Genomic DNA, 23,662 nt, shown 5'->3' with positions numbered 1-23,662 from the left:
GCTCGTCGATCGCTGCCGGAGGCCCCGCCCCTAAAAGGTGAGTGGAGGACGTCTCCGGCTGCGCGCTTTGATTGGCTGTGCCGGAGCGGGGGGCGTGCACGGCGGCAGCCGGGTGGGCGGGGCTCCCAGCGGCCCCTTTGTGTGGGCACCAGTCGCCGGCCGAGCTGTGGAGAAGCAGCCGCCGCCATTTTGTGCGTGTCTGTGTTTTGCCCCCTCCTCCACCCCCCGTTCCGGAGGAGCGGCGGCAGCCGGGACGTCCCTGTCTCTTCTGCTGGTCAGGTGAGGCGAAGCGAAGGCAAGGCGTTGGAGCCAGGCTGAGGGAGCCATCGCCGGCGGCTGCCGCAGCCGTGAGGTAGCGCCGTTTGCAGTAAGCGAGGGGGAAGAAGCGGCAAGACGGAGAAGGGGGGGAAAAAACCGTCAGAGCTGCCCCCCAACAGGAGGAGGAGTCTCGGCGCCAGGCCCAGGCGCAGCCCCGGCACCGGCGGCAGCATGGAGAACTCGCAGCTATGCAAGCTGTTCATTGGCGGCCTCAACGTGCAGACCACGGAGGCCGGACTGCGGGAGCACTTTGCGGCCTACGGCACCCTCACCGACTGTGTGGTCGTGCTCAACCCGCAGACCAAGCGCTCCCGCTGCTTCGGCTTCGTCACCTACTCGGCGGTAGAGGAGGCTGATGCCGCCATGGCCGCATCTCCCCACGCGGTGGACGGGAACGCGGTGGAGCTGAAGCGGGCCGTGTCCCGGGAGGACTCGGCCAAGCCGGGGGCTCACGCTAAGGTGAAGAAGCTCTTTGTGGGCGGTCTCAAAGGGGACGTAGGCGAAGGGGACCTGGTGCAGCACTTCAGCCAGTTCGGCCCCGTGGAGAAGGCCGAGATCATCGCTGACAAACAGAGTGGGAAAAAGCGCGGCTTCGGCTTCGTCTATTTCCAGAACCACGATGCAGCCGACAAGGCGGCCGTGGTCAAGTTCCACCCGATCCAGGGCCACCGAGTGGAGGTGAAGAAGGCTGTGCCCAAGGAGGATATCCAGTCGGGCGGGGGAGGCGGCGGTTCTAGGCCTTCCCGGGGCGGCAGAGGCGGAGGAAGGGGCCGGGGCGGCGGTGGATCCGGCAACCGGGATCACAACGGTCTCTCCAAAGGAGGCGGCGGTTACAATAGCTACGGCGGTTACGGTGGAGGAGGAGGTGGCGGCGGTGGCGGTTACGGCTCCTATGGCAGCGGTTCCTACGGAGGTGGCGGCGGAGGGGGAGGCGGCGACTACGGCAACGGGTACGGCGGGTTCGGCAGCTACAGCCAGCATCAGTCCTCCTACGGCCCCATGAAGAGCGGCGGAGGAGGTGGAGGAGGGGGCGGCAACTGGGGGGGCCGCAGTAACAGTGGACCGTACAGAGGAGGCTATGGTGGGGGAGGCTACGGGGGCGGCTCTTTTTGAGCTGGAGCGCCCATACCCATTGGGGGTGGCGTGGAAAGCCCTCCCTTTGATACGGGGCAGCTTCGAAATGGTTTCTCCCCTCGTTCGCCGAAGGGCAGCTCCTTTTAAATGCCTCCCTGCTGTGGGAGCAGCTCCTAAATGCCCCCTGAGGGTCGCCTCTGCTGCCTGTGCCACTTCTTTCTCTCTGAAGATGGACTGGGCCCCACATACACATACTTTGTGTTACAGTCATTGATGGACTCTATTTTTTTATTATTACTTGGACCTTGGTCGTTTTTATACTAGCAACGAAAAATGTCTTGTTTTAATTTGTTTTGTTTTGGTTTTTTTTGGGGGGGTACGGGGTGGGAAGTGTCTTGTTGATCTGGAGTAAAAACTGGGAAGGGTTATGGGGGAATTTCCTTTGTTGTAAGGACTCGATGCCTGGCTCCTACATTTTTTTCTACAAAACCTACTCGGATCCCATGACTGAAAATAACATTTCTGTAAAGGAGGAAAAAAAAAAATCGTTTTTACGTTTTTTATTTTTTAAATAAATCACTGTGTTCATTGGCCTTTACATGTCTAATTATTTTTCCTAGGATCCATTCCGTACGGTTTGAAGGCTTTTGTAGGTTTGAAGCAAGTGTTCCTCTGCTTTCAAAGCTCTCTGTACCTAGAGTAAATATTTTCTTGCCAGTAAAGGTCCTAACTGACTTTTTTGCTACCCCCTGCTAGTGGATTCATTGGCTTTCAGACGCTCGACAGAGAAATTTTTGAAGTACTAACCCGTGGATGTGGTCTGTTTTTAAATCCCTTGTTCTCCCCCCGTTTGTGTGCATCCACCATCTTGTACTGGGCGGTTTGATGTGCTGACATGGTCAGTTTTTTCTATAGGACTTTTTTCCATCAACGTATGTACTGTGTAGTTTTGAAGAAATAGTTTGTGTTAAGCATGTGCTTCATTCATATGAAATGTTCCGAAATTACGATTGCTTAGTTTCAAGTCCTCTTCTCGGTTTGTCTGTGTATGATTCCTTCCAGGAAAGGGTCGACATTTATCCCGTCTTAAAACGCGTACTTGTTTTCATAGTACCGAGTTAACAGACTTTTCACTCTGAACTATTGTCCTTCTTTAAAGTTCCCCAAGAATCTCTCGCAGCACCATCTACCGACAGGATGGCAGCCCCTTGCTGCAGGCTTCGTTACAGCAGGAGGAAAAGTGGTTTGCTAACGATTGTACTAGACTTTGGAAAGGTATTTCATGCCACTAGATGACTGGTGTCGAATGCAGTAACATCCGCATGTGAATAAAGATGGGCTCCATGAGTACAGACTGGAAAAGGAATGGATTTGCAATGCCTGCCTCAGCACCTATTCTTTTCTTTCCTTTGATTTTTAATAATGACAATTGCCCATGTTTCAAAATGATAATCTAAACTACGTGGGCAAAGTGCTGTGATAAGTGAGCCAGCAAAGTGTACCAGCAATGTAGGTGCCCGTTGTAAAGCAAGAAATCTCTGTGTAGTCTGCTTGATTTAACAAATGTATATTTGTAGCCCTTTCACGCAATAGAATTGGAAGTTTGTTGTTTATTAAAAAGCATAATGTTTTAGGGGAAAACTGCCTTCCTGCATAGAAATAGAGAATAGCAAACGTTTATGGGTTTATGGATATCAAATAAAGATTTGAATTCCTTATATACTTGAGTGAGAGTATGTATGGTACGGGGCATGACTTGAAAAGTACGAAGTTACTTTGCCTTCAGGTTTCTAAGCACTTAGTCTTTAATGCTGATGGTTTTTGGGACTGCATCTTAAAAGCTGGTTTTTTTGCTTGCTCCGGATATGCAAGATACTAGGCATGTAATTCCCACTGATTCCAGTGGACAATTCAAATTCTAGGGATTTGTGCTTCTGGGCTGAAGGATTTAACATGAAATGTCAAGGTACTGTCAGTCTGACTTGATGCTGATTTTGGTTGAAGTTAGTCTTTCTGTTGCTATTAGGAGTAAAACTAGCATAATCTTGATTACCTGTGTAAACTTACATAAGCAGAGCAACCTTTTGGTGTCACAGGGTTTAAACCAAGAGCTGTTTCCTCTTGATTCTGGTCATCTGTGTCTCTTACAGTGAAACTGGTTTGCTTTGACTTTGCTTTTATAAATACGTTCCAAGAAACTTGCTGTTTGCTATTATATTGTTATATTTTTATCTTAAAAGCCTGTTTTGCTTCTGTGAACCAGTATCACTGATATGTTGTTGAAAATGCAAGTGGTTTCAGAGAAGTGTTTGTAAAACACTGCAGGTGCCAGCTCTTGTTGGTGGGCAGCTTCAGGTGCTTGGTTTTATTTCAGTTCACGGGGCTTGAAGCTTTTTACTTTACCTTTGGACTTTAAAACTGTGTTGGACAGTAATCCTTGGACTTGAAGCACATCTTTCCTTGTTGTAGCTGAAGTGAACTGTGGAGTTCTAGGTCTTGTCTTGTTTTGGGCAAACCATTTGGTCCCTTGCAGTGGTGAATTGCCTTCACCTTATCAAGGAAGAGCCTGGTTTTGAACGAGATAGTTAGATGCACTTCTGTGATGTGGCTTGTCATTAGACTTGGGAAGGTAAAGATTTGTGCACCAACTTTATGGTATTCTCACGTGTTATATGCCATGAAAGAATATGTTGGTACTAGAAATAAGTAGGTTTTAAAAAAAGTGGCTTTCTGTGTGAAATCTGATGGTTTGTCCAAGCTATAGCTTGAGTTTGATAACTTGTACTGAAGCATGCTGTCTGATGTTCTGTCTGTATGTGCTAGTCCTCTCGTAGGACTAGTGTCTTCCAGAATACAAGTAGGTCCCAGAAATTGCACCTATGTTAGGCAGTTTGCTACCTAATTTCTCCCTCAAAAGATTGTTGTCTGTTTAACAGTGTTGTGGCGAGTGTCTTGAGTAGCTGGGACTTGCTGTGCTCTGACCTCTTGTGTCTTGGGAGCAAGAAATTCCTTGTGACAATGCGGGTAACATTGGAGAGGCTCACTAAGTGTCTGTTAAGTAATGGCTAGGATGTACCATGGAATATAGAAAGAGATGCAGATTTATATTGGTTAGCATTAAAGACACAGGGACTTTTAAGACTCAGTGGATATAAACCTGTTTCTATCACAGTTCTTAATAAACAGAAGAGGTTTGCTGATAAAGCCTTGCTTACGTATTTAATGGTATTAAGTAACTTTCTGACCCCTGGGTGGATTTGTCTGCATAGAGGTGCATAGGAAGAACTAAGATGAAACGAAGTATATAGCTGGCATGTAAATAAGTCTGGGACTGTGCACTACGATGGTCGTGGAGGTAGAAATAAAGTAACGTTAGTTTGCTGTTTGGCAGTTTGTAGTTTAGTTTTGAAGTACATGTATGTGAAATGAGCTCAGTAATTTAATTACCTTCTGTTCAGGAATGAACACTGGGTTGTGCTGGTTTCACCTGGGAGAAATACGAAGTGAGAGCAACTAATTTACTTTCAGCAGTTAATAATGAGAGTAGAAGTGCAGCAGTTTTCTTAAAGCACAAGTATTCCTTTTTATAATCTGTGAGCAAGAGGAAATTCCCCAAACCAAAGTTTTCAGAGACTGTAGTATCATAGCTTACCTCGTGAGTTGTGATGCGCACAATTGTTTACCTGTAATGTGTGTTCATGTCTACTCTTAATTTGTTCTTGATTCTGCTCTTTGTGTGACTTGTAAATTTTATTTGGCTAATAAAACTAGCCTAACATCCACTTTTTATCATCCTGATGACAACATTACAAAGAAACATGCTGAACACCTGTACATGTAATGAATTGATACTGGCACAAATCAGTGGCTGCACCTCTCCCTTGTTTCAGTGTTAGGGGATGAGAAGGTAGTAGAAGAACAGCAGTAACAGCTCAAACAGCTTCAACCACAGTCAATCTCAGTGGGTCACTGTAGTACAGCTGTGGCAGACTTGCAAAATAAGCTGCGCCTTACCCTGCAGGCTTGTGTGGACAGTCTTTATCCTCCAGAATTGAGCAAGCTATAGGGTTTGTTGTGGGTGTTGAAATAGTTGTCAGTGGTGCAGCTGCAGTGCTGGCTCTACGCACAGGAGTTCAGACCTGTGTGAGGCCAGTGGGGTGTGAAGCAGCGGTGCTGACCGGAGCTGTGCTTGAGCTGCTGTCAGGCACTTTGTGCTTTGACCTCACCATCAGTGAAGCTGAAATACTGGAGATGGTTAAAGATGTAATTCAAGTCCTCAGATGCTTTATGGTGTTCTTCCTCCTCCCCTTCTGCAAAGCAAATTTTGCTTTCATTTAGCATTGCAAGACCTAAGTGGATAGTATAGGGCAGAACACTGGTTTATTATCCTGCCCCGTCAGCTGATACTATTGTCACACTCTATTGGCATTCCTGTTGCTGCTGAAAAGGGTCTGAGCCTGAGTGGTGCTGGGGACCCCAACCTCCCCTTCAAGTCTGAAAATAGAGCAGCTTCTTTGTAATACATACCTCAATGTTCTTCCTGAAATACAACGTTGGTTTAAATTGCTAATCTCTATAAATTAAAACTGAAGGGCACCCTCCTGATAGGCACACAGTACACGAGTGTGGTGTGCTTTGTGAGAATGGGATTTGGCTCCTACAGTCTGAGAGATGTTGGTTTTCTAACAGAAGGCAGCTTATCCAAACTGTTTAAAAGGAGTTGTTTGTCCTGTTGTAGCTATTATGGATCAGTGATATATATATTATATATATCTATTATATATCACAGAACCAACAGTTGGTACTGCGTTTACTTGGTATGCCTTGTTATGGACCTCTAGCTCCTATGCGGTTTAATATGAAGATGGCATTTCCAGTAAGTTTTTTCAAACACCTTGGATTAATATTAGGTGTTTGAAAGCGAAACCCCCCAAAATTCACACTTTCACCTTAGCCAGAGGTGTGACGTACAAAGCAACAGGTTGTTTAATATTTGTGGTGTAACTGATGCTCTGATCTGGTGTGTGCACCCCTTAAAGATGAGTTTTCTGCTTGTTACTTGTTTATTTCTTAAATGAATAAAACAGTTCCATTCCTGCTTCTCTTTGAAACGTGTTTCACAATGCAAGCACACTGCAAGGAGTTCAGAGCCAGCCTCAACAAGCCCTATTTGCTTTTGTTAATGGGCTTTTTCTAGGTCCCCTGTTGAAGCATTGCTACTCTGTTTCTTCTGGTATGTGTGTGTGTGTGTATGCACATGCAATACCTCCAATTCCACTTCAATGATCATTTATTTGTACTGTAACAAAAGTACTATTATTATTGATGGGTGTCAGATGTGAATTTCTTATACTGAGATGAAAGTCTCCGCTGTATGTCTTTACCTAGGAATTTTCTATCGTTTACCTCTATACTAGAACTTGGAAAGGGCTGATGGAGTTGGGTGTGTTCCTCCTTGAAGTTCCTTTGACAAATCCTAGTCTTTCTGCCACCTTTTCTTCCAGAACTCCTCCGTTTCTGTTATATAAAAAGGGAAGGAAAAGCATCATCACATTTGAACTGATACCTCTCTTTTCATATGGTTCCAAAACTGTTTTAATCATATCTGTATTCCCCTTAGAAACATCTAACTCATGGGGGAAATAGGTAATGGGAACACTGAAAGAGCAAGGGCTGCAAAGCTGTAGGTTGGTGCAGAAGAAACACTCCTCAGATTCTTGTATTTCCATTGTTTCTCCTATCTACTGAATAGTCTGAACAGTTGAGAAGATGGAACTCCTCAGATCTAGGCTGTGGCAGAAAAAATAAAGTGCAAGTACTGTTCTCTGCCCTTGGTTCATTCTTTGCAGTAGGAGCCCTGAGCTAAAAGGTGCAGCAGCGTTTCCCCAAGTACCTTCTCAGTGTCACTTGTTTTTTCGGTTGAAAGTCTGCTAGGCAAAGCTGTGGTATTGCCTAGAGTTGTTACAGAGAGCATCAAGCTTAGAGCACTGGCTATTCTCAGATTGTCAGCCATCCAAGTCACCAAAGCTCCTTAACTTTGAAAACTAGGTGTCAGGCCCAGTCAGACTAATAATGCCATCTGTGTGAGGCAGCTGGATATTAACCCTCTTAGCTTGATGCACACAGTTCCATTCCTGAATGCTTTCACAAATGGAAAATACACAGATTTGGAAAGAACAGCTCTTCCTCAAAAAAACCCCATCAAAAATCCCAAACTCCACTTGCTATATATAATTTTGATACATATTCCATTCATTAAACTACTATAAATAGTTACTCTCCATGTGTAATGCAGTAAGGAATCGATGCCAATTTAGAAAGGGATTCAGTTTCTGTCTGGAAATGTGTCAAGATGCTCATTTGCTCACTACCATCAAAGTACAAATCACTGATGAACATTGCAGAACAATTCCTTAGAAGCAGAAAGGGTCTGAAAATACTTCAGTTATTCAAATGCTACTTTATAGCATGGATTTGCCAAGTAGTTTGTCTCGCAGAAACCCTGTTTTCATTGGGAATACTGTTTTGAAGTGAAAGACTTCTGAAAATATGGTGTTAGTCTGTAATCTAGTCAATAGAAAGGATAAACGTCATCTCAGTCTCTTCTTCATTTCTGTATCTCTTGCTTTCTGTGGATTTACAATGGGCTTTTGCTCTCCACAAAATCCTGAAGGGAGTCCAGTCACTGCAGGCACTGACTGGGAAGAAGGAAGATTGGGAATCCGGTTCCTATTTCCAGCATAGACTTGGATTAAAGCAATGCTGGATGAAATGTGCAAGTAGTGTTTGGGACTGCAAACTCTTTTTACTTGTTCTCTTTTTCTGTGGATCAATACCTTGTTTTCTTTACTTCACACTAACAGAGTTTCAGTGGAAAGCCTCCCTCTCCCAACCACACACCCTGATGAACAAATTACAACAACACGGGCAGGGCATGGCCCTGGGGGGAGGCTGTGCTTACCTGGCTGTTGGATATAATCACAGCCCTGTCAGCTCTGTTTTGAAACAGTTTATTCCCATTTCATCCTCCATATCCTCTCCCTCCTCAAAAGGGATGTCCTCTGGATTTGGGCTCACTGACTGCTCCCTGGCTGGGTTGCAGAGTGGTGAATCAACCTCACTAGGTAACAAATTTAGCCAAAGTCCATCACTGTGTGGTTTCATTTGGGCTTCCTTAATTGTATCCTTTCCAACACTGTTGGAATAATGATGCTTCATTTACTGGAGGGAGCTGCTCTGGGTCCTGTCTGATTGCAAGTTCAGGACTTCTCCTCCTGACATCACTACAGGATAGGGTGGTTGTCGTTGTAACTGCTAATGCCTCTTACATAGGGTATTTAGCAAAGTGTGTTCTGCCAGCCCAGTAATGCTCACTTTCTACTGTTATTTGCATGGAAATATATGTATCCTCCTGAAAAAGAGATCCCCAAGGGGTTTCAAGCCTTTGCAGGAAGTAACCATGAGTGAATCACTGTGCCTTTTCCCCTTTAGGCCCACTGGTCCATTTGGTCCATTATTTTCTGCAATTTTAATTGCAGGCAAGTGATTTTTTCTGTAATTATATCACTTAGAAGTTGCTATTGGAGTTTTCTTTTACTCACCCAGCACCAGGTAGAATCTGGGCTCCTGCTTTACTTTTAAAGCCTCTTCAAGGCATGAGCTTGGTGGTGGATCTGTACCATATGTGTTTTGGAAATGTTAGGTTTGTGTGTAGCTGGTGGCAACGAGGAGCTCTTGTTTTTGATGTGCTGGAAAGGAGTTGGGAAATGTCGCCTTTGGAGGGAAGATTGGGAAAGGAAGAGCTGGGCTTCCTCCAGAGGCCAGAAGTGTTGCAATGAGCTGGTGCCACAAGCTCTGACGCCTTCTCAAAGCGTGTTTTCTTTCCCCCCCTACAGGGTGCACTTCTGCATGGAGAGAAAGGGAAAGCTGAGCTCTGAAAAGCACACCACAAAAGTCCAGTAAGTGAAGAGAAACCCGAGCTGAGCCCCTGCCATACAGTTCCGACTCTGAATATGCTATGAAGATCGAGGAGAAAAAGGTGTTTGCCCAGAAAATACCAAGCAGGATAATGAAGGACAACCTGTTACCTGCAAGGAAGACTTGCTGCACGAGCCAGCTTTTCTGCTCAGGTAAAATATGAGTGCAGAAACTATCTTGCCTGAATTTCTGTGTAGCAGCTGTGTGATTTACTCATTTGCCTTAATGTTGCGGCATGTAGTGTTGTGATACGGGGGTGATGGACGGAGTTTCATTTGCAGAGGACAAAAAATGGAGTGTTTTAAAACATTTCAAGGAGAGAGCGAGTCAGTGAGTATACAAGGAGTAATAGTAAAGAGGCTTGGACTGAGGTGGCGAGATCCTGTGTGAGAATAGGTTGGTTTATGCTGGTCTCTCAGAGTAACACTATACAGATATTAAGCCATACAACATCTTTATGAAGCATATGGATAGTTGCCCCTTATTATAGAAGGTAATAGTGGAAGCATTAAGAGATATAAAGACAAAGAATCACATTAAAATGATATTTTAACACTTAAGCAATGCAAAATTCCCCACTTTTTGGACCATAACCTAAACTTTTTCTCAAGTCCTTGTGTTGAGCCTATAGCAAGAACTGTACACTTCCAGGAGGTGTGGAAATGGGAGGCAAAACTAAGGACTCATGAGGCAGAGGGACTTGGGAGTTCTTAAGGCATCTGAGCACCGGCTTTTGCCATTGTTCTAGTGCCCACAGCAGTTGGTTTCACAGCTTTCTTCCTGAATGTTAATTTTGCCTTTTGAGAAATTCCAAACCATAAAATCTATCTCAAAATCAACCAGCAAGTTTCTGATGAATATGTAGTATGACTGCAGGTCAGGAAGTCTGTGCTGCTGACATGGCTGGATGAGGGTGATATCAGTTGATTGTGCTACAGAATAAAGTAAGAGGAGGAGCGGGAAGAACGTCTTCAGCTGCTCTGTCACTGATGTGTAGGTGAGCAGTAGGATGGCTGGGGTGAAGATGGCCAGGTGGTGTTATTCTAAAGGTGGTGATGTTATGAAATTTGGGGTAAACCCATTATTTTTATAGGAAAGGTGCTGTATGTTAGAGATTAAAGGAAAATGTGTTTCACAAACTCCAGCAGATGAGTGGAATCGGGACATGTACCAGCAGAGGGCAACAGCCCCAGAAGCTGGAAGTGCCGTTAGCTTCTGCAGCATCTCAGCCTGCAGAGCTGGGCGCTGGTGGGGCAGAGTGCTGGGTGGGGGCTCCAGTCCACTCTCCTCTGCAAACCACACACTGCAGAAAGCAGTGCTTCAGTGGAGTCCCTTTCCTCTTAAGCTTCAGCTGCCAAAACATCACTGATCCCAGCTCTGGGAAGGTCCCTGCCTAAAGGGTCTCTTAGAGCTTCCTTGTGAGCCTTGTAGTAACTTGGATCCCTGTGAGTTGCTTCAGTAGCTAAACTTTAGCTGCTGTTTTGGTTTTGTGAAGTGAAAGCAATATGGCATGCTCTAAATCCTAGCAGCGGTTGGGCAGCAGATACTTTCAGGACTTCTCTGCCAAGGCACTTTGTGCTCTGGGCCTGCTGGGAGACAGAGCAGTACCCGAGTACCATCTCCAAGTGACTCCAGTTAGCCACCAAGATACGAAGACATCTATTTCAGTTTGATGCTTTTCACTGTTTTTCTTACATTAATTGCTTTAGTGGAGCTTTCCCCAGAAAATATTGTCTAAATAGAGATCTGTCTAAATGAATATTTATTTATTAGAATCACAGAACAAGTTTGGTTGGAAGAGACTCCTGGAGGTGATCTGGTTCAAACACCCCTCAAAGCAGGACCAGCTTCAAGGTTACATCAGGTTGGTCACTCAAAGATGTATTTTTCTGGTTACTGCTGAAGCTGTGGAGGTTGACAGTGTGTTGTCTGAGTGCATTGGTGCTCTTCACAGAACTAAGTCCTCAGAAGCACTCAATGTGCTTTACTTACAACCTCAGGGTTAAAGCAGCAGCCAGACTTCAGGCTAGGAGAGAGTTTTGGATCAGATTGGCAGGGATTGTTTAAATTCCTTTCTTTACTGGCATTTTCATTGAAGAAATTCCTTGCAGTTGCAGGGACATTGGCAGTGCTTTGATCTCTCCTCTCCCTACAGCTCACAGAGTTGGGGTTTGGTCTTTCACTGTAGGTCTGAAGGTTGTCACAGGAGTCTGTAAGGATTTTGGTGGGCCAAGGGCTGGTGGTACTGGCTGGAAGGGGTGTTCTGTGCACCTTTCCACTCTGAGCATTGGTTCTATGGCTGTCAGTGATTGAAGGCAGAGTAGATGTAGGAGGAATTTGGGGCTGCTCGGGAATAGGCATTTTGAAAGAGACTGAAAAAATTCCATCCATCAGGTGTTACTAATTCCTTTTAGCTGGATGCTTTTCCAAGATACCAATCCTTGCATTTAAAAACAAGCAAGGAATTTTTGCACTGGGGTTGTTACACAGTCATGATGAGTTTGCAAGGCTGCTATAAAGATAATTTCTGATTACCGAAAGATGCTTTTGTCCTATTCCAGCAAGGACTATTGACTGGTTTGCTCGTCTGACCCTGGGATTTACCTTTCCATGGCTGCTATTGGCATTTACGGAGTCCAGTGGTACATGTGCTGGTGGGGTGAAGCATGTAAGAAGGTGTTGCTGGTTGTGTCAGGACCTGCTCTTGTATCTGGACTTATGTTTCCTGGAGGGCTTACTCAGTGGAAACAAGCTCTAGCCCTCATTTTCTAGGTGGATTCTACTATTTGTAATAGTTTTTCTTTGGTTGGAACACTTGTGTCTTGCAGTTTTGCATGTTGTGCATCCAGAGATGACTGAACGGACAGTGGGGAACTACTTGATGATCTGGATGTCTTAAACTGATTGCTTAACAGGATTCCTAAAAGGAAAATGCAGTAATTTTGGCTGAGTCCTGTATGAGGTTTGACTTCACAGCATTATCTGTATTTCTTCTGCTTATGGGGAGGCTCCTAAACGGCGTTTGAACAACAGCAAGACTCTTCACTCTCCATCCCCATGGGACTTTGATTAAGTCCTTTAAGTTCCAGGTGTGTTAAGCTTCCTTACCTGAGGAATGGGGTGATGGCTATTAAGATTCTCAATGAGCTTTTGAAACCCTGATGTAGAAGGTGCAGCAGCATCTCTTAGATTGTCACCACTGATACCCAGGACAAAAATGAGGGGAAAAAAATAGATTTATGTAGCAGTGCCTGTATTTGTATCAATTAGAATAAAAATGGCAAATGTGGTTTAATCCAGTGCTTTGGGCTAAAGAGCACCTGCAGTTTAGAAGGACTTAGCATGTGTTTGTCCTGATGGATTACACAGAAGGACAGCAAGATTTTTATCCATTGGGGAACTGGAGGCTAGATCCTACTTTCTGCAGTGGGACTAAGGAAACTTTGGTGTGGCTGGGACCTTCAGCAGGTCCAAGCATCACCGGCCCTTTCCTGCTGCTGCCCTGTGCAGGGGCTTGACTGGAGATTTTCAGTCTGCTAAAATCCTATCCAAGACCTGAAATCATTACGGGCCATTCAGCTCACCCACCATCTCCACAGAGGCCAGCTCTTGAGCTGAGGAGGAAATGACACTGATTTAAGGATGAGGATCAACAGCAGAAAGATGGATGGATGGGTCTGGAGAACAAGTGTGATGAGGAATGGCTGAGGGAACTGGGGGTGTTTAGCCTGGAGAAAAGAAGGTATCTTCAATTACCTGAAAGGAGGTTGTAGTGAGGTGGGGTTGGTCTCTTCTCCCAAGTAACAAGTGATAGGATAAGAGGAAACGGCCTCAAGCTGTGCCAGGAGAGGTTTAGATTGGATAGTAGGAAAAATGTCTTCATCGAGAAGGTGCTCAGGCATTGGAACACAGGTATTGGAACAGGCTGCCCAGGGCAGTGGTGGAGTCACCATCCCTGGAAGTGTTCAAAAACTGTGTAGATGAGGTCCTTAGTGACATGGGTTAGTGATGGCCTTGGCAGCGCTGGGGAGCAGTTGGACTTGATCTTAAAAGTCTTTTCCAACCCAGCTGATTTTATGGATGAATGGATGTGTGCTGGCAGGACCAGAGCTGCTTCCCCGGTGCCAGCTCTGTCCCGTGGCTCTGCCCGATGTGTTCCCGCTCTGTCCCCCCGCTAGAAGGGCTCGGGGTGGTGCTTTGACCGGTTTTGTCCCCTGCTGCCGTGGCCGTGCCCGCGGCGTTAACCGGAGCCGGGGCCGGGAGGGCGCTCTCGGGGCCGGGAGGGAGCTCTGGGGGCCGGGAGGGCGCTCTGGGGGCCGGGCCGGGCGGCGCGGAGCGTCCTGCCCTGTCCTCCTTCCCTCCCTCCCTTCCCTCCGCCGCTGCCGTTGCTCGGAGACGATCGTAACTCGCCGGGGCAGGCGGCTGCGCGGCGGCGGGGGGCGGTGCGGCTGCGGCGGCGCTGGTGGCGGTGGCTGCGGCGGGGCGCGCCGCGATCGCAGCGCTCCGCTCCCGCAGTAAGCGGCCCGGGGCGGGGCGGCCGCTCGCAGCCATGCGGGGCCCGGAGCGCTGAGCCTGCCCCGCCGCTCGCCCTGGCCCCGGGCCTGGCCCCGCCGCGCCGCACGATGGAGGAGGAGAGGTGGGTACCGCGGCGGGGCTTTGTGTCCGTGGCTCCGAGGGGTGCCATTCCCTGGGGATGGGGATGGAGCTCCCAGGGATGCGGCTTGCAGGGATTCCCCCCCCACCCTCCATCTCCGACTCACTCCTGCCCGCTTGCAGAAGCACCTTCTGAGATGCGCGCTGCCCTTCCATGTCTGGGTGTTGCACTATCATGGTGACAGGCTGCTTCAACCCGTATCTGCACAGCGGAGGAACGGAGAGGTTTTCCCTTTGGATGTGTTAGATTAGCGAGGTGGGAGAGCGGCTGCTCCGGGGGGTGTTTGCGGTTTGGTGCGCAGAAGGGTGGACAGGACGTGCCTCGCAAAGGCTTGTATCTGCTTCGTGTGTACCTGGAACTGACTTGGGCATTCAGCTGGGGATATTCCCATTGATATCTGCTGCGGTTTTAAGTCATGAATGAAACCGGGTAATGTTTGTGGAGCCTTCAGGGGTCAATTTACCTGTCTGTGTAGTGGAGGCTGTACGCGGGTGCTACAACAGGCAGCAGGGGATCCCGTGTCTCCCTCCCATGGGAGCTGAGCCATATACACTTTATTCCCTGCAAGGCAGCTGTTTCGCTCCAAGAGCTGTATGCGGAAGGGCGCGCAGAGTCTACCTGATGTGTAAAAGAGGTTATTGTTATGCATGGACTTCATAGATGCCAGAGAGATATTGAGTGTTTCGGCTCTGCCTTGGTTCTTCCTCCCCTCTGTCGGGCAGCCTTTCTCTCGCTTATACAGCGTCAAACTAAACATGAAGCTGGCTTGGGTTTGGGATTTTGGTGTTTCTTTACAAAACAGGATATGCCGAGTGCTTTCTTTTGTGCTGGTGACCTTGCAAGGTGGGGGAACAGAGAGGGGGGTTCGACCTGCTGGTAGTGCTAATGGCCAGGGCTTGGCCGAAGTTTTGTTTAAATGTGATCCATTGGAAAATCAAGCAGGGGTCAACCCCCGAATTCTGGGAATGTTCCCTCTGCCGAGGAAAAACACTGGCAGCAGCCAGTGGGAGCTGCTTTCCAAGCTCCGAAGGGCAGTTTTCTACCCTTATGTGACTCAAAGGTTGAAATTGCTTGTGTATTTCATGTGCAAAGCAAAGCTTTCAGCCTGCCGTGTCCCTCTTTAAATGACACTGTAGGGCTTCTGCTTCCCGTAAGGGTGTGAATGGCATCTCTGGATATTAATCCAGATAGCAATTAATTTCAAGTAAAAGCTTGTCATGCTTGATACTAGCCCATGGAATGGGTTTTGCTTCTTGTTTTATATATATATAAAAGAGCCTAGTGCTTGAGGAAGTGGAGCAGGGCTGTTTTGATGCCCCAGGCTGGGATCATCCCTGGCACTATTATTACCTTTGTATTCTGGTTACCAGCAATGGTCTCATTTTGACTGGAGGCCTTTGGCTGGGAAAAAGTCATCAGGAAAGTACCTGGACTGTTTTGCTTCATCCTTTTTCCCCAGACCATCTGTTTTTAGGACATGAAGGACCATCCCCATCAGCACATTCTCTGCCTCTGGAAGGGAGGAATGATTACCCGAATTGCTGCTTGTATTCCCAGTTTTCAGGAAGAGGAAGGCGGTCCTGAACTGGTTGGGGGCAGTAGTAATGTGGCTGAAAATACTCACCTGCTTTGTGGTGCGAAAGGGCACGTTGTGTGGCTCTGTGCTGGGGCTGCTTTGTCTGCTCTGAGCAAGCTTGGGAGGAGGAGGAGGTGTTAAAATGACCTTGATGTGTGAGCACCGTGGGCTGGTTTTGTTCTTGTTTTGTACTTTTGCTTCCCATTTCAACTCATATGTGTGTCACGAAGATTAGACCTCGAATTTTACTCTGTGGGTTTCACAACAGCAAAATTCCCTCTGGTTTTTAATGTTACTGCTTTGTCCATTTTTGCAGCGGGTGAGGAACACGTTGTTGGTGCTCACATCCCCTCTGACACTGGTCCTGAGCCTGCCCAGACTCAAATATCCTGATAACCTGCACATCCGAGTGCTTCAGTGGTATCATGTGCCCATGTCACTGCACATGGGCAGCAGCAGCAGCTGGGGGCAAGGGGAATTTAACCTAAAACATCTACATATGGCAAGAAATCATTTCAGAACCCTGTTTTCCTTTTACTGTGCTGATAGGGGCTTTCATTTTATGGAGAAATTACATAAGGCTTGGGACTCTGGTTCTGAATGTGCAAGATGTATTGAGCTTCAATAGGAAAACAACCCTGGAATGCTATTTTTTGGGGTTAAAGAATTAAAGTGCTCGTAATTTTGGGTTTGAGAAATACAATATTTGCCCTTGAAAGCAAATCGTATTCTTGTATTTGAGTTATTTTATGTTGTTTCCATTACTGTCAGCAAAGACTTTTCTCCTCAGTAGTTCCTGAGGTCTGTTTTTCCCCTGAGGTCTCCTTTGATATGAATATCCTTTCTGGGGGCTGTTGTGTACCAGTTGTGTGTTTTTCTAAGCTGATCTCTCCATGCTGATGGAGGCACCGAAAAAAGTCAACAAAATAGGCAAATAATATTGCCATTAAAAAGCCCATAATCCTTTCCATTCTGCTTCCTCCCATACGTTTAATGGGAATATGTCTCTCTGAAATCCTCCCCAAATCCATCTCAGGTTTTGCATTCCTTCAGTCATGGCTTTTTTACTGTCTCTGTTTATACCTAAAGGCAAATGCAGAAACTGAGATTTTTATGAAGAAGCCATTACACTGACACCTCTTTCTTACTGTGTCTGCCTGACTTGAGAAATAAAACTGTTGGGCATAATATATTTGCACCATGATTTTGGCCATTGATTCTAAACAGAGACTTGTGCCAGTTAAGGTAAAATGATTTTTCATTTGCAAATACTAAATATTTTAGTCGCCATTTATTTTAGTAGAAGCATTTAAGTTTTGATCACTAGTAGATGCTATTGGGCATCTATCAAATTTATAGATAGGAGCTATGTCAAACCTCTCAGAAACTGAACATTAACATTTTGATGGTGATTTTTGTAACATATCCCACAAAGAAGGTCCATTTGCTTTGAGAATTTACAGTCAACATGTCACTTTTAAGTCAACACAAGGAGATGAAGTGCCTGTGGAAGTGTTGGATTGCTCATGATGTGGGAGGTCACAGAGCCCTGACAGTGTGATGGGACCTGTGATGGGACAGGAGAGCAGATCCCAGCCTGCGCTGTGCAGTCAGCAGATGAGGTCAGCTCTCAGAGACCCCCCCCAGTGCTGCTGATTGGCATGAGGCTGAGCTGGACATGTCCCATCATCTCTCCAGCATAAGGACTGAAGGAGAGCACGTTTGAGATCTGCCCCTTCTTAGGGTGAACTCCTGGCTTGCGTAAAGCCAGTGGTAGGATTGGTTTTGTCAGAGCTGGGATTTTTGTTCCTGGGGTTTACCAGCTCCCTGCACAGCGATAATCTTGCCAGGGGACAGTGTAGCTCTAAGGAAGGCTTTTATTCTTTCATGTAATCTACAAAGACATCTGTAATTACTGCTGGTAACTAAGGCAACTCAACTTTATAGCTGGTACATGCGTGCAGCACAGCCACGGGTTATGGGGTTTAAAATACCTTCCTGCTGGGTGGTATGTGGCCATGCTCAGGCAGGAGCTGTGAGCTGAGCCCTGCTAGTGGGTGTTGGAGAGGAGGAACATGGTTTGAACAGTGATTAGCTTCTCTGGTTTAACTGGGGACTCTCAAAGCAGGGTTCTTCCTGGGGGACAGCGTTGAAAGGCTGTGCAGGAGGTGGTGGTGTGGTTGGTGCTCTTTGAAAGGCAGAGCCTCTTTGCTTATTTTAGGAGAATCCTGCTGTGTCCCTAATGAGGATGTTCATCTAGCCCAGGGAAATGAAATCATTTGTCCATTTGCTCAGTGCATGGCCTCGGATAGCCCAGGAACAGAACAAATAGCTGGTGGCAGCCTGCTGGAGCGTCCTGCTGGTGCAGTGGGACATCAGCCAGGCAAAATGTGAAGGTGCTGGGGGGAAGTCTCCATGGTCATGGGGTGCAGGAGCTGCAGTCCAGCACATCTGGGTGTTCTCAGCTGGTACCTTTGATCAGAGGACCCTGTTCCTTGTTTGCTTTGCTCCATTAATATAACAGCATAATAAGTGTAATAATTTTTAGTACTGTGGGGGAAAACCCCTGTGCAATGCAATGTTTAGGTCTTCTTGGAGGTAGTTTTTACTTTTGCAGGTTGCATTTTTCTTGGAGCATTTGGGTTCTTGCATTTCTCCATTGGAAATGTGTCGGTGATCTCTGACAGTGCAGGCTTGGGGGTGTGAAATCTTTCTCCCAGATAAACTCATCCTCTGCCCATTACTGGAACGCAGCTCTGTGGAAGCTGAGTCAACTCCGAGATGAGTTAAAGGCTCTTGGCCATTAGTTTTTCAGATGTGTTTTTTGTGAGTCATATGGAGAATAACTTTAAATAGCATAACTTGGGGTTTTCTGAACGAAGTTCTGAACCAGACAATCCACAGTGTTTTCTTATGGTGAGCCTGTGGCAGAGTGGGGAATCCACTCTCCTGATAGAGCTGAGCCTGTCTCTGGTAGGAGGCTTTTTAGGAAGAACTGTTTGATCTTTCTGAGGAACTCTGAAACAAGGTTTTCGCTTTTAAAATACACAAACATGGGTGTAAAATGGACAAACACTGGTGGAGTGCAGGCTTTATGAAGGCTTGTTGATCTGACATTTACTTTGGTGTTCACTCAAACTTACCATGTCCGTTGAATTGCATCTTTTGCCAGTGGTGGTGAAGTTTGAACCTAATCGTTGGTCCCTGGCACTGGAGTGCTAATAAATACATAAATCTCAGCAGTGTGCTTTTCCCTATTAAGGAATCCCTGTGATTTTTGTGTGCATCATTTGATTATGGGTCCTGTAGGTCTGTCTTTGACCATGATGGCAGCAGTGTTCGGTGGCGGAGGGACTGTCCTCCCCGCAGCGATGGGTAGAGCTGTCACTGCTGCTGCCTTTCGCTTTCACTTTCCTATTTTGCATTTTCTTTCTGTTTTGGTTGTTTTGCTTGCTTCCTGTGCGTGCTTTGGCTTTGGAGACTGAAAGCTCAATGAAGTCACTTGTGCTTCCACAGCTTCATCTTTCACCCCTTGGCTCCGGTATGCCGTATATACATATATATAAATATATATATATACACACATGCCGTAATATATATATATGCCGTGTATATATATATATATATATGCTGTAAGGGTATACATATATATAAATATATACATATATATAAATATATATATATTTAAAGCCGTGGTCAAACTTCACTTGGTCTGAGGTTTCAACCAGGGCTTTTAATAGATACAACACTGAGGTGTACCTGAATCTGGGGTGTCCCTGGAGCAAGGAGACTCTCTCATTGGGGGGTGCAGACCTGAGTGCTGCTGCTGCTCTGTGCTTATGAATGCTGCTGGCCATACATGCGGCACAGAATGAGGTCGGCTTTCCTCAGTGATAGAAGAGCTGGTTGTGTTGTTGCCTGGTGCAGTCCCTTGAGTACTGAACATTTAACACGAGGTACTCTTCTTCCTGAGGTTTTTTCCCTTTCAATCCAGCCATGCTACACTAATTGGATGACGATTATAACAGAGCCTGGGAAGTTGTCTCCCGCACCGGGACATGTGCTGAGTGGTGCTGTGCTCAGCCTTGCGGCTTCACTTACCCCTGAAAATACTTCACTTGCTCAGCAAAGTGAAAGAATTGGACTTGGCTGGTGGTTGGCATTAACCTTTGTGTCAGGCACAAAGCTGGAGGCCGCTCAGTCTGCAGGCGTGTATTCAAGCTGCGTGCAGCTTTGCTGCTATTCAGTGGCTTGCTTCTAAGGAGGAGGACAGCGCAACCCACTGAGGACAGCTGGAGGCAAAGAGCTTTGTGTGGTCTCAGGGGACACGGTGCTGGTAATGGGGAGGGTCTAGTGTTCAGCAAGGGCTTCACACCCTGTTAAAGTGTACATTGTGAAAAATTGTGTTTCTTTCAGAGGAAAAATGGGTAGATATACATGTGCATGCATAGAGGCTGGAAGGCTGTTCTGGGGGAAGATTCTTCCACACCTCTCTGGCTTTGAACCCTTCTTCAGTCATCATCTTCTGGTCACTGGTAGAACCACGATGCTGGGCTGCCCAGGCTGTTGGTTTAACCTGATTCAGCCTTTTTTATTGCGATACAAGCCCAGCCAAAAAGGTGGTAGGGAAGAGGGGACAGATGTGAAGCTGAGGGAGACTGTATTGGAAGGAAAACTCCCAATAAGGTCTCTAGCCAGGTGCATGGTGGTGATGGGGTTACCTCCTGAGGTTTGCCTTTGCCTGGGGTCTGCTTTTGAGAGGGACAGCCTTGCTTGGCTTGCCTTGTTTGCGTTTGCCTGCAGGCAGGTTGGAGGGGTGAGCTGTGGGTGCAAGCAGAGCAGGGACCTGGCTCTAAATGCTGCTGTTTTCATAGGCAGAGACCTTTAGCTCTGAGTGATTTCTCACACTTAGATCAGGGAGGTAAAGATATTGACCCGATGTCAATTCCATATAAAGAGCCAGTGCTCCCAACAAAGCAATGAGGACACGTATGTGCCTTAGGCACCTGTTGGCCTGGTTAAGCACAGCACATAACTGGGTGCCTCTGGTTTGACATTACCTATATAACTAGTGGTTCTGGTAGGCAGGTCTGGTTTAATGATTCTTTCTATACATTATAGTGGCACTAAACAGTCCTATTTCTAAAATGGAAATGGGATGTGGCCTCTGTAATGCTTGGGAAGTGGTGCAGGGAGTTTTAATGGTCCTTTTTTACTTGCCTCTATAGAAGACGATACAAGTCATGTATTGTGTGCTGGCATTTTTCACATGGGACTTTAAAGACTAAACTTCTCTTTCTCTGGATGGATGTTAAAGTATCCGTGATACCCTGGTAGTTCCCAGTGCTGAAGTCTCTTTCTATTCAGTGAGGCAATTATGTCCTGGCTTGAATTTCAACTTATACTGCTTTCCTGGCCTGAAGCCTGTGAGGCTGGGCTTTGTCCTCAAGTGTTTGGCACTTTCTCCTTTTCTTCCCTGCTGACTGAAATGTGGGCTGGGTTGGCTTTCAACATCCATACAGAAGCAGCTGTGTTTTGTGATGCTCTTCATATGGTGAACCTGAGCTGACTAACAAACATCCGAGCAACTCCGTGTATAATACCCTGTGCTGCAGTTTTATGATACTTCTTTTTTTAAGTGTCACTGAATCAAACTTTCTGCTGCTTTTTTTGTCCATGTTTTCAGCATTAAGCAGAGTTCCCGATCCTCCGAGACAGCTGAAGATGAAAAGGACCAGTGCACAGTGACAGTCAACCCCTCTCACATGAGAAAAGCATTCAAGGTCATGAATGAATTGCGGAGGTACACTTTTGACTTAATGGACACCCTCTTTGGATTAGCAGAAATGTGTTGATTGGGACAGAAAGGCTCCTGGGAGACTTAAAAGCAAATATTGTGTGCCATCTGTGTCACTAATGGTTGCACGTAGGAAATTAGTCAGGAAGTGGGAAGAGACAGCTAAAATATAGTGGTGGGTTGTTCTTCCCGATCTCAGACCTCTCTATCCTCCCCAGCAGAAGGAAGCCAGCTATGGCTCAAAACCATTAGCTGAGCAATAGCCTTCATTTGCAGATGACAATTCATTTAGTCTTTTCCATTACTTACAGCAAATTCAGCTGTAAAGGATGTTCTTAGCTAATGGTCTGAAAACCAATAATAGAACATTACAAACATTAAGACACCTCCGCGTAATTACAGACCAAAGATTGTGAATGTTCTTACTCTTTTTGACTGGCAGCATCGCTCAGTCTGGGCTCAGCACTCCAAAAGAGGGGGTGTAAAAAAGGCAGCAACTCGGGAGGAATGTCAGCTCTCACCTGCAGGTTGAAAACCCCTGATACTGGTTAAAAGAGAGCACCTTTGGTCTCTGCACAGCTACATGGGCACAGGGAGATGGAGCTGAAGAGCATCAGCAAGCTGAGTCTTCAAGATCCACTGTTGGTGCGTTAGCAGTGTGGTTGGTGGCACTGGTTAAACCTGGGCTGTGTCTTGGTTGTTGTTATCCCATGCACCACCTAGAAGTTCAGTGGGCATTTCTCAGACTAGTTCATTTAAGTCCTTTGCCATTCAAATAGAGACTTAGAAGCACAAGTTTTAAAGAATTCCTGTGGGAAGTACGTGTCATACACATGGATGTATGTGCTCCCTCACGATCCAGATGGTATGATGAAAGCAGATAACACCCTTTACTCTTCCTGCACGTTCAAAGTACTCGAGCTGTAGGAACCACCTCTCTTCTGTGGATTAAGTAGTTTCCCCATTTATATGTTCTCTGATGTGGGGAAGGCTTAGGAATGTCTCCTTCCACAGATGCCTGACAGTGATTCTCAGTTGCATAGGAACAGAAAATGGATATGTCCTTCCCTTGTAACGATTACATGGAGTGGAGTATGGCATTTCTTGTTGAATTAGCATCCTTCTAGTCCTTTCTTTGTCCTAAAAGCAAAGGATCTGAAAATAGAGGTTCGTGCAGCTATATTCAGGAATCTATTGTGCTGCTCTTATTCCTTTGTTAATGGAAGCATAGTGGGGATAGCTGGAGATGGACAATATTTACTCGTGCCTGTAGTTAACTAGATCTTGTGCAATACAGCAGTGGTAAAACATGTCTATTGTATGTGTGTTGAGGCTGTGATCTGTTAAGCTGCCAACAGTGTTAACAGCTACCTTGAATAATAGTGCCTCCATTCACTTGCATGCAGAAATCTCATACAGAGGGTCTAGGAAAACCTTGCTAAGCCTTTAATCTCTTTGCTATATAGTATCATAGAACTGCTTAGGTTGGAAAAGACCTTTAGGATGGTTGAGTCCAATCGTTAACCCAGCACTGCCGAATCCACCACTTAAACCATGTCCCCATGTGCTACTTATGTTGCTCACTTGAAATTTTTAGCTTTCAAATGTAGATGAAATTAATTTCATGAGTGGTACTTTAGATAACTGTAGTCCAAAGAGGAATTGGGCAGAGCACTGTTTGCATAAGCTGAAGGAAATGAGGAAGCCTCCATTAAGAGGTTGTTAAAGGGCTCCCCTCATTGTCATGACCCCTTCCAAACTGGGGTGAATGTAGAGCACAGACTGCCAGTTCCTACTTTCTTCCTGTTTTTCAACTATAACCCTCCATTTCACAGATGTTTTCTTCATGTATTCCAGTATATGGAGAAGAGGAAACATACCAAGTCCATTAGAAGCTCTGTGTTTATTTGATATACAGTTTCCTAAAGACAAAGTGCAGCATGGTGATAAGCATTTCTGAAAAGAAAGCAACATCTAGATTCACAGACCCTGCTCCTTTTTCAGGCTTGACATTTGAAAAGAACACCCACCCTCCTTTTGCATTTGTATGCTCACACATCTTAAACCAACTTATTGGGAGGCTGAGCACTTCGAGCTGTCAGCATCTCCAGAGCCCTGTGCAAACATTAACTAATGAATCCTCAAAGGACATATGTGGGGTAGCAGAAAAGGTCAGTAGTTAATGAAGTGACTTTTCCAAAGCTGCACAAGGAGTCACTGGGGGAGCTCAGAACTTTTTGGTTTCTGTTTGGAAACCAGTTCTTTA

The 23,662-nt window shown here is 46.1% G+C and overlaps 2 protein-coding genes across 2 annotated transcripts in view; both read left to right on the top strand.

The window, feature by feature from the left end:
• The first annotated feature begins 174 nt into the window (after window positions 1-174).
• Window positions 175-2,215, top strand: HNRNPA0 (heterogeneous nuclear ribonucleoprotein A0). Its single transcript, XM_080627367.1, has one exon. The coding sequence runs from the start codon at window positions 490-492 to the stop codon at window positions 1,429-1,431; it is 942 nt and encodes a 313-aa protein (XP_080483493.1). The 5' UTR covers window positions 175-489; the 3' UTR covers window positions 1,432-2,215.
• An 11,684-nt stretch (window positions 2,216-13,899) lies between these two features.
• Window positions 13,900-23,662, top strand: part of KLHL3 (kelch like family member 3) — a 41,563-nt gene continuing 31,800 nt past the window's right edge. Inside the window, exons 1-2 of the mRNA XM_080627291.1 lie at window positions 13,900-14,005; window positions 21,286-21,402. Of these exons, the coding sequence (XP_080483417.1) occupies window positions 13,992-14,005; window positions 21,286-21,402 (131 nt within the window). The 5' untranslated portion in view covers window positions 13,900-13,991. The remainder of the gene's footprint in view (window positions 14,006-21,285; window positions 21,403-23,662) is intronic.

Source organism: Psittacula echo, assembly GCF_963264785.1.
Source record: "Psittacula echo genome assembly, chromosome: 11".
In the NCBI taxonomy this organism is placed as follows: domain Eukaryota; kingdom Metazoa; phylum Chordata; class Aves; order Psittaciformes; family Psittacidae; genus Psittacula; species Psittacula echo.
This window is presented reverse-complemented; position numbering and strand designations above follow the sequence as displayed.